This window comes from Oryzias melastigma, linkage group LG20 (assembly GCF_002922805.2).
Source record: "Oryzias melastigma strain HK-1 linkage group LG20, ASM292280v2, whole genome shotgun sequence".
NCBI classification, from domain to species: domain Eukaryota; kingdom Metazoa; phylum Chordata; class Actinopteri; order Beloniformes; family Adrianichthyidae; genus Oryzias; species Oryzias melastigma.
In genome coordinates, this window is record NC_050531.1 from 23,220,319 (window position 1) to 23,234,658 (window position 14,340).

Consider the following 14,340-nt stretch of genomic DNA (forward strand, 5'->3'; position numbering starts at 1 on the left):
CAGCAGCACTCAGGAAACATTGGCTTGTTTAACCCTAACCATAATCCTGACCTTAACCTTTTACTCTGGGTCTGTGCGACTAAGAAAAAACTTTTTCAAAAATTATGTGCGAACAGACCTGCTTGTGGTGCGAATAGACACTTTCCCATATAATATAAAGTAATATAAAGCAACGACTAATCGACTATTAAATTGATCGTCGACTATTTTAATAGTTGATTAGTGGACTAATTGTGGCTGCCCTACTGTGCAGCCTGAATTGATAAAAAAATCTTCTCTTAAGTTGATTTTGATCCAGATTAGACAAGCGTTCTAAAAGGCTGTTTTATATTTCACCAGTAGATGGAGCAGCAGGTTCGTGCGCAGGATGTTTGAAGGGCAGGTGCTCAAAGTTGAAAAAGGACAATAAAAAATACAGTATTTTTCTGTCATTTAAGCAAAATGGAAATCAAGTAAAATAAAAATAAAAGGATGACTACTCAGCTATGAGACCTTTGTAGGTGAAAGTGATATAATTGTCATTTTTATGTAAACAAATTATATTAAAAATGTAAACATGCAAACCTGTTATTAACAAAAATTGCTCTTTAAAGTCAGTTAAAGCAAAATAAAATATGGTCTCTTATTGAATAAACTTCATTAGTAACAAACGTAAATCATCACACAACAATATAAGGGTCTGGACCCCATAAGAGGGCACAAGGGTTCGGTCAAAACACCAAACATGCAGGATAATCTGCATCCATCTATTCATTCATCTTCTGGACCGGGTCATGGGGGCAGCAGTCTAAGAAAAGTTCCCCAGACTTCCCTCTCCCCGGTCACTTCCTCCAGCTCCTCGGAGAGAACCCTACTCCGAGCTCTCTCTCCCTCCAGGTGACTGAGCTCCTCCTCCTATCTCTAAGGGAGCGTCCAGCCACCCTACGGAGAAAACTCGTTTCAGCCGCTTGTAGTCGGGATCTCGTTCTTTCGGTCACGACCCAGAGCTCATGACCATAGGTGAGTACTGGAACGAAGATCGACCGGTAAATTGAGAGCTTTGCTTTCTGGCTCAGCTCTCTTTTCACCACAACGGACCGGTACAGCGACCGAAAAATGGTGGACGACGCTCCAATCCATCTGTCGATCTCACACTCTGATCTTCCATCACTCGTGAACAAGACCCCAAGATATTTAAACTCCTCCACCTGAGGCAGGAGCACTCAGAGAGGACAAACTTTTCTCCGGTCCAGAACCATGGCCTCAGACTTAGCGGTGCTGACCCTCATCCCAGCTCCAATACATGCTGGAGGTTCTGGATTGATGAAGCTAACAAAACAACATAATCTGCAAAGAGCAGAGATGAAATCCTGTGGTGTCCAAACCAAATCCCCTCCAGCCCCTGGCTGCTCCTAGAAATTCTGTCCATAAAGACTATGAACAGAACCGGAGATAAAGGACAGCCCTGCCGGAGTCCAACATGCACCGGGAACAGGTCTGACTTACTGCCTATCTGTGTAAAAAGGAAGTAAAATGTAAAAAGTATTATTATTTTCATCATAATCCTTGTTGACTTTTCCTCCTGTTGTAAGCCAGATATTTTGTGGTAATTTGAACGAAGAAAATTATTTCTGAATTTCTTCAGGTGTCTCCTTATTGTACATCTGGAAACATCGACTTGTCGGCTTGTATTCTCAGCTCCTTGGATATCTTCTTATATCCGTTTCCTGTTTTGTACAGTTCAGTTACCTTTTCCCGTAGATCTTTTGACAGCTCTTTAGCTTTCCCCATGACTCAGGATCCAGAAATGTCAGAGCAGCTCTGGATGAAGGATGCAAGGGAAACTCCAAGTGATGATTTATTTTCCTGATCTAACAGCACTTTTTGTACTATCTTCCGTAAAACTATATTTTAATAAAAAGTATTTTTGATGTTGTGCTAATAAAATGGATTATAATTAATGTTTTCAAAAAAAGGTTTAACATTTTTATATCATTTCAACAGGAAAATTGTGATTTTTTTTAAATGAAGACATGAGAAAATGTTTGTCTTTGAATTTGCTTTATTGTTAGTAAACAGCAGTGAAAACAGCAGAAAAGGTTTAGAGAAAAATCACGTTAACAGTCGGATTGTTTTGTTGTTATTGATGACGTTTCCACACAGACTGGAGGATTTAGAGGGAATCTCTCGACGTTTGAGAACATGTTTAGACTTTTTAACCAAAATTGACTTCATTAAAGTAATAATGCTACTTCTCCTCATAATTCCACTTTAGAATACTCAAAAATGTCCTTTTTCTTTGTTTATCTGCAGATTTAAAGATCAATTAAAATATTGAACTTTTAATTCAATGAATAAATCATAAATGTGTATTTAATGATTCTGTCAAATGGAATAGATTTTTCAATCCTTTCCAACACGTTTCTGGATAAAAATCTGTAACAGGTTTTAGTTGAGGGTATTTTTAGGTCAGTAATTCCAAATTCTGTCAGGGTTCCGGGCGTTACGTTTTTCGTCGATGTGGGAAGTGGTTTCAGTTGTTCAGTTTTGCTGATGACGGTGTGCTCCTGTGGTCAGGTGACACGTTACTCTGCTTTTACTGCGTCATAACACTTAATCCACTTTAATCCTGGAGATGTGTCTAAAGGTTAAAGAGCCTCCAAGTCTGTGGGGAAACAATCAGATTTGTTTTCAGATCTTTTCTAGGAAGTAAGATCACACGAGGAGATGAAGGAGCTCCACCGTGGTCTGGAAGCAGCAGGTGAAGGTCTGAGCCTCATGGCATAATCTTGACGTCCACTTTTCCTGTGACCTGAAGGGAAAAGACTCAAATGAATAAACCTTCAGCTCAAAACAGGAGGTTCATGTCTGGCTGTGAAGCTAAAGCACAGCTAGAGTAGCAGGAGGACAGGCAGGCCGGCCTTTTTGGGGCGTTGGCCTCAAACCCCGCCCCCTTCTGCTGCTACATCTTAGGTAAAAAAAAAAAATGTTAACCTGATGGTTTACCAGTCAGAATTAGACAAATATCAAACATGTGAACATGCATGTTGACGTGCACACTTCCCTGCAAACCCGGATACCAGCATTTTTGGATAGTTTAAGGCAGGAGTGTCAAACTGAATCACACAGGAGGTAAAAACCCAAAACACACCTCGGGTCACTGGTTGAACAGGATAAACATTTATTGAACACACTAAAATTAAGATTTTAAAAACTTTAAAACTGTAACTTTTGAACATAGTTATGAACTAGATATATATCATTACCTGTGATAATTCTAGTGTGAATGCTGTAAGATGAATTTGGACACTGAAGATGCTGAAATTATTAGCTGAAAATGGTGAAGCTGATTGCCTGCTACAATATTAGCTAAATGCCAAATTAGCCAAAAGAAAAACTAACAAAAAAAACAAAATTAGGTTAGCCAAACAGCTAGCATGTAGCCGAAAAAATATACAAACTTGAAAATAGCCTAAAAAACAAAGAAACAAACAAAAAAGCCTAAATCAAGCAAAAACAACTAGTGTGTAAATACTGGCCAAACTCAAAACAGCCTAAAAAAACTTAATAAAGAAAAGCTAAATTGCCCAAAAGAGCTAGCATGTCGCTGAAATGTTAGCTAAACTCCAAAATGGCTTAAAAAATCTTTGTAAATGTCAAAATTATGAATTATAAAATATATATATAAAATTATAAAAAGGCAGGAATATTATTCCAGTATAAATCAACTTAAACCTTAAATAACTTTCAATATTTTACTCTCCATAAAAATATGTTTTGTCAAAATTATACAAGTTAGAAATAAGAACAAGATAACATCTGGTCATTAAGAACAATAAAATAAAATGATCTGGAGGGCCGGATAGAATTACCCAGAGGGCCGGATCCGGCCCCCGGGCCGTGACTCTGACACATGTAGCGTGAGGCCTCCACAGCATAATACAATGTCCCCCCCACCGCCCGAGGATGGCGTTACCTCCGTCAGGTTCTGGCAGTCAAGAACAGCCACGATGCTCCTCCAGCCGGGCTTCTGCGGTCTGAAGGCCACCTTCTGGGAGATCTCCATGTTTGGTCCGATGACGCTGAAACACAGAGGTCACACTGTCCTGAAGAAGGTGTGTGAGAACAATGATGTCCTGCTGACTCGGGACTTTGTTTATAGACCTTCTTCTGGATGTTCTAGAGTTTAGATGTCTCAGTTTGTCAAAGTGATGCTAAAATATTCTAATGACATCTATTATCTCGTTATCACAAGAAAAAAAACAAGATAATAGATGTCACTAGCATGAAAAAACTGAAAATAAAAAAAGTGAGGTAGGCCGTTTGCAGCTTCTGTAGGTTTCTGAGCAGAACAGACGTAACTTGAAGAGAATTGCCACTACTCAATAAGTCTCAAAGTGGCTGTGATTATGAACCATAATGATTCAGCTGAAGCTGAGAACCAGAAAAAATGAAAGTAAGTAGTTAGAAGTCGACTGAAAGTTTCCTCAGCTGCCAGTGGATTCAAAAGTTTCTTTATTCATTCTCATGAAATGACTGAGAGCAAAAAAACAAAAGGAAAAACAGTTTAAAGTTAGATCAAAACTTCTGAAATAGTTAAGTGTTTCTACACCTGAAATAATTTGAGTAGCTGAAAGACGTTTGGATGCCAGGTTTACCTGTACTTAAACTCCCTGTGGTCCAGAAGCGCCGCGCCCTCCATGACCAGCCGGGCGTTGTACAGAGACATGTTGAGGGGGTTCTTGAAGTACACCGTCACAAACATTTGCTGGTTCACCTGAGGAGTGCCGCTCAGCTGAAGCGAGAGGAAACAATCAGGGCTAAATGTAGGTGGGGGGGGGATTCAGATTCAGCTTAAGATTCTCTACCTGCACAATGAGAGGAGGGGGCTTCAGGTAGATCACTTTGACATCAGACACATTCTCGTCTTCTGTTTTTCCAGTGATGACAAAGTGCAAGGACATTTTAGCGCCCAGGTGAGGCATGTACTCCTGAGGCGTGACCTCAAACACAGCAGAGTTACCTGCAAGTAAACATGTACACTTCAGCTGCTTTAAAGACTTTTTAAAAACCCACCATTGGAATAGTTTTGGTAATCCTACTCTGAAAAGCTGCTGTGTAAATGCTGAAATCCTCCACTTTGAATTCGTCCAGCACGACTCCGGTGTAGAAAACAGCAGACACTTCCAGGTGGGCTTTGATCATTTTGTCCACCTGGTTCTGGTTTTTGAAGGTCACTGTGACCTTCACAGTATCACCCAGTTGACACTGCAAGGACAAATGCAAGGACAGACTTTTCCTCTGAAAACGTTTTTGTTTTCCTAAGAAACAAATGAAACTAGATGCATAGCATTACCCCCTGCTGCAACTTTTCTGCATATTTATGAACTAGATGTATAGTATTACCTGCGATAATGCTAGTGTGAATGCTGTAAGCTGAATGTGGCTGCTGAGGATGCTAGAGTTGATTACGGAAAATGCTAAAGCTTAAAGCTTGCTGAAATATTGGCTAAATCCCAAATTAGCCACAAAAAAGAGAAAAAAAGCAAGAAAAGAATTAAAATTTTGCCAAAACAGCTAGCATAATGCTAAATAGCTAAATTCCAAGTTAGTCTTAAAAAACAGAAAAATATCTAATTTTGCAAAAAAAGAAACAGGCAGTATAAAGAAAAATATTAGCTAAATGCCAAGTTAGCTTAAAACCTGAAAAATGTCTAATTTTGCCAAAACTGATATTATAATGATAAAATATTAGCTAAACGCCAAATAAGTAAAAAAGAAAAACAAAAAAAACAAAAACAAAAAAAAAAATATTGAATTTTGAAAAAAAAGAGAAAAAAAAACCCAGCTAGCATAATACTAAAATATTAGCTACATTTAAAAGTCGGACCATAAAGCAGGAGAAAAAAGTCTAATTTTGCCAAAACAGCTAGCATAATGCTAAAATTTTAGCTAAATACCAAATTAGCCTAAAACAATGTTTGTTTATATGCCAACATAGCTAACATGTTGCAAAAATAAAAGCTAAATGTCAAATTACCCTAAAAAACACAGTTATTGCTGAAGATTGTTGAAGTTTGGATGGTCTCTTTAGGTGAAAGTGCACTAAGTTTTTGATGGATTTGAGCATTTTATCATTCATTCATTCATTATGTTGCATATTTTGCTCAATATTTCAAATGCTCTAAAGTTTATAAATACTAAAACTACAACCAGTAATGTCCTGAACGAGGTGAACGTTTTGACACCAAGATTGCTGAAATCGCTGAAAGTGATGGAGTTTTTACGTGCTGAAAAACGTTTGAAAGGAGCACTCACTAAGCAATCACACAATAAACTTTGTAGTTAAATCTTCACCAGCACATAAGTATTATCGTCACTAACATTTCTTATAGGACATGGCAAAAACTTCAGTATGTTCTGAGAACACGTGCTGACCCTTTATTTTAACAAAAAGGGTTTGGAGAAAGACAGCTGCTGAGTGTTCACCACTCACATTGTTGCTGTTATCTGTGGCAGTTCCATCAACTCAACCAAACTGCAGGTCCTACCATCATGCCCTCCTTAAGCTACCCCACACCTGCTGAATGCTACTCTCTACTTCCATGTGTTTAGTCAATCAAAGCCTGAATTCAACTATTCCAACTAGTAAATGCAGAGTAAAGGGAAAAATACCAGATGTTGACAACCACGACGGGGTGGTCCAGTTTTAGTTCTTCAGAACGAATGTCTTACTGGATCAACAGTGATTGAGGCTGACAGCTTGCTTTCCGGCATCTCTGAGTTGTCCCTCTCCAGGCCGAACTGCTCCGCCTGACTCATGGTATTGTTGTTCTCATTACTTCCTGCAATTAGCCACACACACCAGTGTTTTACCATCCTCCCCGAGAATCAAGGTTCCCCGTTACTCGGTCAGGTATACCTTCAGGGTACTTGTAGGTATGTGTGATGTCCTCCATCCCATTGGTGCCCACAGCTTTAGTGAGGATTTGAGCTCCAACCGAGGTTTTGTCTGTGTTAAAGACGTTCATGTTGCCATAGCGATCCATCTTTATATAGACGATGTCACTGTTCACCTAAAAGAAACCAAGTAAGAGACAAATGCAGTTCTTTTTTTAAATTTCAAATTGAAAAATGAAAATGAAAAAAGTTCTTTTTTTTTTTGGATCAACTTAGTTTAAACGAATAGAGACAGGATTGTTAGTTTTTCTTACCTCAGCAAATGCAAATCTGCAGTCAAACTGGTGGTTCAATTCACCATCCTTGAGTGCGATGACAGGAGCGGGACCACATCGAAAATATCCTTCAGAGAAAGAAAAATTCACAAGAACAATCATCTACAATCTATACGGCAATCACCCCATCACCATACTGTAAATATTACTCTATTTGTACTATACAACAATCGTCTACATGTCTTAAAACAGCCATCCACATTTACCACACAACAATCATCTATCTACCTGTACCATTCAACAACCATCCATCTGTACTATACAACAGTTATAAATTGGTACGACAGTATACATTGGTACTATACAACAGTGGTCTCCAACCACCGGGCCGCGGACAGGTGTGCGTCCACAGAAGAACTAATAAATTATACACTTTTTTTCTTTTGTGAGATGGAAATCTTTTATTTTGAAAATCAACTGGATTTTGTTGATTAGTTTGACAAGAATAGTTGCATGTGGAACCTTTCTTTGCAAGTGGATTTGTGCTCCACCTGCTGACTGGCACTGAAAGTGGCGTTGACAGTGAATAGATCTGTACCGTCACTGGTCTCCTGCGGTGTGGCGTCCACCACCTGCCATCCGGAGTACTTTGGTGGCAGGTCAGGGCGCTTCATGAAGGCTTCACACCAGCAGTGGTAGTTCCTGCAGAGGGGCAAGTCAGCACACCTCCCACCCAATAGTACTTTTCAAATCACACACAAGTCAAAATGATGTCACAATGATCTGCAATGATGTTTTATAGTGTTGAAAAATCAACCCAAGAAAAGGTTCATTCCCTGGAGAGAGTCTTCTGAACTGACCAGATGGAGTCCCTGGTGTTGCGTCTGTCCGGTGTGCCGTCCGGCTTGAAGATGAGCTCGGTCTTCAGGTTCCCTGTGTTGTCGTGGGCCGAGTTGAAATTGGTGATGACCCTGCATGGAATTCCTATGCTTCTCATGACTGCAGGGACAGGGAGGGATGCAAGCACACACTTTGAGTGCAGGTTCATGGTTCTTCCACAGTCATCAGGGTACATAATGTTCATCATCACGACTTCCTGTGTTTGGTCTTCTGTGCGCTCCACCATGCGGCTCATTCTTTTGAGTTATCCCTTCTTCAGTTTGGTTATTTTGTCTTTCTTCTCAGGGAAACTAAGGAACACTTCTCATTATATTTATCAGCTGGTGCAGGTCAGGTGGGAGTTTACTTGAAGTAACAACTGATCATGTCGAGTAAAAGATTCTCAAGAAAAAAGAGCATCCTTTCTTGGCTGCACCTCCTCATAACTTTTATAAGTAGAAAACAGATTAGCTTGATCAATGTTTCGCTTCTATTTTTTTCTGTGTCTCTCTTGTGTTTGATCAGTGTATCAGTGTGCGTCCTCACATGAACACAGGACTCCGGCAAACACCCAACACTGAGCATAGCAGACGGGGATTCCCTGGCCTAAGTAATCCTGAAGGATTTTGGTGCTGCCAGTCCAAGCAGTTGGAGGCGTTCCCATGGAAAAGTCATCACTCCAGTTCCCAACCAACACCCCGTTGTCATCCTGGGAGTTCATCTGTGGGAAAAGACAGCTGTTTGTATGCTTGACATGTCTTTTAAAAGACAGCAGTGGGATGGTTCGGTTAGCTAAGTACAGGAGTGGCACGCGGTAAATCAGAGTTCAACTTCTAGGGTAAATCCAGGATGGCTCCTTGGGCAGGACTCTTCACGCTACTGCCTAACTATGTATCCACAAGGACAACGTCTGGGTCTCATGTGCTGGTGCCCAGCAAGGATACAATACAGGGTTGTGTCACGACTCATTATTGGGGATTACATAAAAAATGTTCACATCATGATCTGTGAGTCATTTTTGTTGACCTTTATTGAAAAACAGGATAAATTGACCTCATGAGAATAATCAGCGCTGGATTTGATTGTAAGATCTGGACTTTGAGTCTAGCTAGCATAGCAGTGTATTAGAATGCCACAAATGAACTAAACGGAGTGAATTGGTTTTAGATGTTCTAAATCATGGGTGTCCAACTCAATCGCACAGGGGGGCAAAATCCAAAACACACCTTAGGTCACGAGCCGAAGATGGAGTGATTTTTGCGGCACCATATTGCAAGCAAAAGTCACAGTTTTGATATCAAAATGTTCTAAATTGTAAAAAAAAGTAAAATTTTACGAATACAAATTCATAATTTGCAAATAAAAATATTTAATATTTGCATTTACAAACGTTTTTTTATTTTTTTTTTATTTTTGCAATTATACCCTAAATTATTATAGATTTGTTGTGTCTCATCTCACTTACACCCATCTTTGATTTTGCGTTGATATATTTCGTGAGATGAGGGACAACACATCTAAAAACATCTGAGCTGCAATCGCAAAAATGCTTTCGAAAGTAAAAACAAAAGTTGCAAACGCAAAAACATTTCTAAAGAAAAAAGATATGCTTACAATTGTTTGAAATCAAAAAAATATATATTTTTTTAATTTTCAAAACAAAAAATGAGTTTGTAATTGCTGGAATTCTGTTAATAGCAACAGAAGAAATTGCAAAAAGTTTTTGAAAGCAAAGTTTGTACATGCAAAAAAAGTTTTTGAAAGCAAATATTAAATATTTTTGTTTGCAAATTATGAATCTTTTTTTCTTAACACTTGACACATTAAGTCCCGGTTTAAAAGTTATTGGTCTGACTTAGCTGTGGATCTGAAACAATGACCTTCCAATCTAAAGGTAGACACTCTACCACTAGGCCACTTAACTGTCTGTTGTGTGCCTAAGATTTTTTTTAACAATTCTTAAATATATTTTTTTCTCTTAGATAACCACCCTCAAATATGGAGGAGTTCAGTATTATTTGCAGTAGTTGTCAGAATCTCCTGCCCGTGTTCACAGTACATGGAGGGGTCATTGTTTAACCCTCTCACCATGGCAGATGCCTTCCTGGCAACTTTGATGATGTCCCCTCGGTCATGGATTGGCATCTGACAAGAGTCCATGATGTAAATGCAGGCGTCTAAAACACCCTTGTCAAACTACAGAGACACAGAATATAAAGCGTGAGTAGAAGCCGCTTGACTCGAATGTAGGAGGTTTGTATTTGGAGTCACCTGTCCGTAAACCCAGTAGCGCTCAGAAACAGACCCCACTGCACCCTGGTAGATGTGACCGCTTGAGTTGAGGACGTACTCCCAGCGCCCGGCATCATCAGGGTAGTACACATCGTCATCTGCAAACAATTGTAATTATTTTGATCCAGATCTCAGTCCATCAATTCTCCCTGTAATTATTTCCTAGATTAAAAGAATAAACTCCAGGCTAGCTTTTTAAAAGTCAGTAAATAGAAAAAAGAGTCAGTCTTTTGAACGGATCTTTGACATGAACTGATCCAAAAGATTTGGATCCCTAAGGAGAGCCATAAATCCATATCTGGCTCCTCCCTTTACGGTGCACTGAGCTCCAGTCACAGTCGGACTCAAAAACCATGTGATGATTTGAACCCCCCCGATCCAACTCTCAACTCTAAGTGTCAAACAGGGAGGCATCAGGGTCTGCAGTACGCCTATCAACCACTAGGGGGCAAAAGCAGAAGCACACCTGGACTCCAGGCGTTGAACAGCAGGTAGAGGTTGGTGGTGGGGTCCTTCTGGGTCCGCTGCATGCCGCCGCCGGTGGCAATGGCCACATAGGTGCGATACAAACCCACGATGGACTGGGTGTCCGGTGTGATCCCGACTGTCGTCACAGCGCCCTGCACCCCCAGGATCTGACCCTTCCAGGTGCCGCCCTCTCGGTTGCCCAAAGTCACGATCTGCAGGGACCTCTTCTGGGGGGTTGGGTCAGACCCTGGAATGAGAAAGAAACAAAGATGAAGAGACAGCAGCTGGTACCTGGATGAGACCCTCTTCGTGAGTGTTCATAGAAATGTATTCATTTTTAAACATTTCCTTACTGTTCTAAAAACACTTGATAATTATCAGTTATTTATTATAAATGTTTGTGTATTTATTATACAGTTATTTAGAATACCAGAAACTTTAGATAAAGGTTTCCTTCTTTGGGAACTGACCAATCAGGAACTCGATCTGCACATCATCTTGTGGCGCCAGTGGGCGGTTGAAGGTGATGTCTATGGAGAACTCTTGGCCGCGGCGGACCACCAGCAGCGGTGTGTTGATGAAGTCGGCGGTGTTGTGGCTCCCGGCGTTCCGCTCCTTCTGCATGTCGATGGTCAGCACCTGCAGAGCACTTCCATCTAGACAGAAAACGCTACATTCAGACACGCTCCTCCATGAAAACTAAAAAATTCCCAACCCACAGCTGAATGTGACATGGACTACAGCGCACCTCAAAGTCAAGGCCCGGGGGCCGGATCCGGCCCTCCGAGTAATTCTATCCGGCCCTCCAGAGGATTTTATTTTATTGTTATTAATGACCTGATGTTATCTTGTGTTTGTTTCTAACTTGTAGAATTTTGACAAAATATATTTTTATAGAGAGTAAAATATTGAAAGTTATTTAAGGTTTAAGTTGATTTATTCTGGAATAATATTCCTGCCTTTTTATTATTCAGAATTATGTTAAAAAGTTGTGGTTTAAAGTTTTGAAAAAATTTCAATCTGAGAGTTTTTGGACTATTTTGGCATTCACTATAGTTTTTTTCTGCTGTTTGGAGTTTGGCTAATATTTTAGCTTCATGCTAGCTATTTTGGCTAATTTAAGCTTTTCTTTTAAGTGTCTTTATGTTGATTTGGAGTAAGGCTAATATTTTAGCTGGCTATCAACAGTGTTTTCAGCTATCAGCTTCAGCTATTTTAGTTATCAACTTCAGCATCTTCAGCTATCAGCACTAGCATCTTCAGAGGCTAATCTACTTTTTTTCAATTTTTTAGGCTATTGTGAAGTTTAGCTATTTTTTCCGGCTACATGCTAGCTGTTTTGGCTAATTTGGTCCTTTTTTTGTAAAGGTTTTTTTAGGCAGCTTTGGAGTTAGTCTAATATTTACATGCTAGCTGGATTGGCTAATTTAGGCTTTTTCCGTTTTTTTTTAAAGGATATTTTGAAGTTTTGCTATTTTTTAAGCTACAATGCTTGCTGTTTTGCTAACATAAGTTTTTTTTAAGCATTTAGCTAATATATTAGCTGACTATCAGCCTCAGTGTTTCCAGCTTTCAACTTTAGCTCTTTTGAGCTATCAGCACTAGCATATTCAGTCCGAAATTCAGCTTACAGCATTCACACTAGCATTATCACAGGTAATGCTATATATCTAGTTCATAATAATGTTAAACAGTTACGGTTTAAAGTTTTAACAATACAGTTTTAGAAAGTTCAATAAATGTCTCTCCTCTCGCGACCTAAAGCGTTCTGGATTTTGGCCCCTTGTGCGACTGAGTTTGGCACCCCTGGTCTACAGGGACAGCAGATGCTTCCAGCTCCTCAGCCCCAGCCCCCCCCCCGACTAAAGGGTTCTTACCATCGTTTGAAGGCGCTCTAGGGTACAAGCCAAATTCCCCTTCAAACGGCTCAAACTCCCTGTAATCAGCCTCGTCGTCCAGGTGAAGGTTGGAGGTCGCCACCTGGAAACAGGAAACGACACAGACACGCCTTAGTGAGGGCTGGAGATGAGGGAGACGAGGACAGTGTCGCCATAGCAACACGCACCGGGCGGGGGAAGCGGCCTCTCATGTTCCGCTGGGCCCTCTTCATGGTGGCAGGAGTCAAAAGTTGCACAAATAGGAACTAAAGAAAGAACACACGGATGAACACGACAGAGCTCTGGAGAAAGAGAAAAACATGATCAATGAGTGGCTGATCAACACACTGATTGGAATGTTTCACAAATTCAGATTAATTGAGATTATAAATAACACAAACAGTTTTTTCTAACCAATCCCATTTTCTTTGCTAATTTGATTACATGGCACTCTTTGAATATACACTAAAATCCTCCAAACAGAGACTCAGAATCAAATATAAAGTGAGTTTTTTTCACACACACAATAAAATAATTTCAAATGGTTGTTTTTTTAACATACATTTTGTTGTTTACGACTGCAGGGACATGCTAATAACTATAAATAAAATGCAACAGGAGTCAAAATTTGATCCAAAAACTCAACTGAAATAGATTAGAACTTTCAGCATGACTGAATAAAATCTCTAGTTTTTTAAAGCATTTCGCGGTAAAATTTCATCTACATTTGACAGGTAAATCTGTTTCAGGTGCAGCAGAAACGGCATTATGGATCTGTGTTGAAAGGTGAGGAAACTCACTGCGGTGATGAAGAGGAGAGGAGAAGAGCGGTCCGCTGGGTTTCTGATCTGATCAGATGAAGCTCAGACGTTCTGCAGCTGCGCTTTTATTCCCTGCAGCTTCCTCTTTTCACGATCAGGTTTCATCACTTTTCACACCAACTTCCTCCTTTTCCACAAACCAGATGATCAAAACAAAATATGTTTTTACCCATTTTTTTAACTTTATAGTGTGGGACAAGGTGACCCTGACCGTGACCCGTTTGATGGAGCACCCATATCTGCTGCCTCCAAACCCAACCAACCAGCAGCCGTTTGTTGCTCCATTTCATGAAGAAATTGCTTTCAAAGCATTGTTTCAATTTTCTGTGTAAAATTATCAAGATGTTTTAGATTTCAATGTTTTTACGTCCAAACTTGCCTGATTAAAATAGCATGTGTTGGTTTTCAGCTCAAATCTGAAAACTACAAAGAGACATCAGGAACGCAGACAAAGACAGAAGACGCTCCGACCGACACAAGACCAAGAGAAAATTAATGAAATATTAACATATGAAGAAACTAAAATAAACTAGAAAAGTTGCATTACCTGTGATAATGCTAATGTGATGTTTTTGCTGAATTTGGTTGCTGAAAATGCTGAAACTTTTTGCTGAAAATGTTGAGGAAATTAACTGTAATTACTGAAAAGATTTGCAGAATATTTTAAAGCTATATGCATAATGCTAAAGTTGCTGAAGAGCTTAAAGTTGCAGAAAACATTTGTAGAATATCTTTAAAAATTTGAAAAAAATGCTAGAAAAAATGTAAAAATGGGTAAAAGGTATGAACTCAAAATTTTTCCAAACCTCAATAGATGTCAAACCAGAAAAATAAACTAAAACTTTGCTA

General features: G+C 39.6%; 1 protein-coding gene across 2 annotated transcripts; it reads right to left on the minus strand.

The window, feature by feature from the left end:
* Positions 1–2,023: 2,023 nt before the first annotated feature.
* Positions 2,024–13,759, minus strand: LOC112151108 (coagulation factor XIII A chain). 2 transcript variants are annotated; one of them, XM_024279781.2, is made up of 18 exons: positions 13,471–13,759; positions 12,859–12,972; positions 12,671–12,773; positions 11,264–11,449; positions 10,792–11,040; positions 10,305–10,423; positions 10,122–10,229; positions 8,580–8,754; positions 8,015–8,153; positions 7,753–7,856; positions 7,194–7,282; positions 6,902–7,055; positions 6,715–6,824; positions 5,082–5,247; positions 4,848–5,002; positions 4,638–4,774; positions 3,956–4,061; positions 2,024–2,791 (listed from the first exon to the last, which is right to left on the minus strand). In XM_024279781.2, exons 2-18 carry the CDS (start codon positions 12,901–12,903, stop codon positions 2,756–2,758), a joined length of 2,181 nt encoding a protein of 726 aa, XP_024135549.1. In that variant the 5' UTR covers positions 12,904–12,972; positions 13,471–13,759; the 3' UTR covers positions 2,024–2,755. The 2 variants fall into 2 exon arrangements, with proteins under 2 accessions (XP_024135549.1, XP_024135548.1); XM_024279780.2 differs by having other exon boundaries at positions 2,644–2,791; positions 12,859–12,936.
* Between the last annotated feature and the right edge of the window lie 581 nt (positions 13,760–14,340).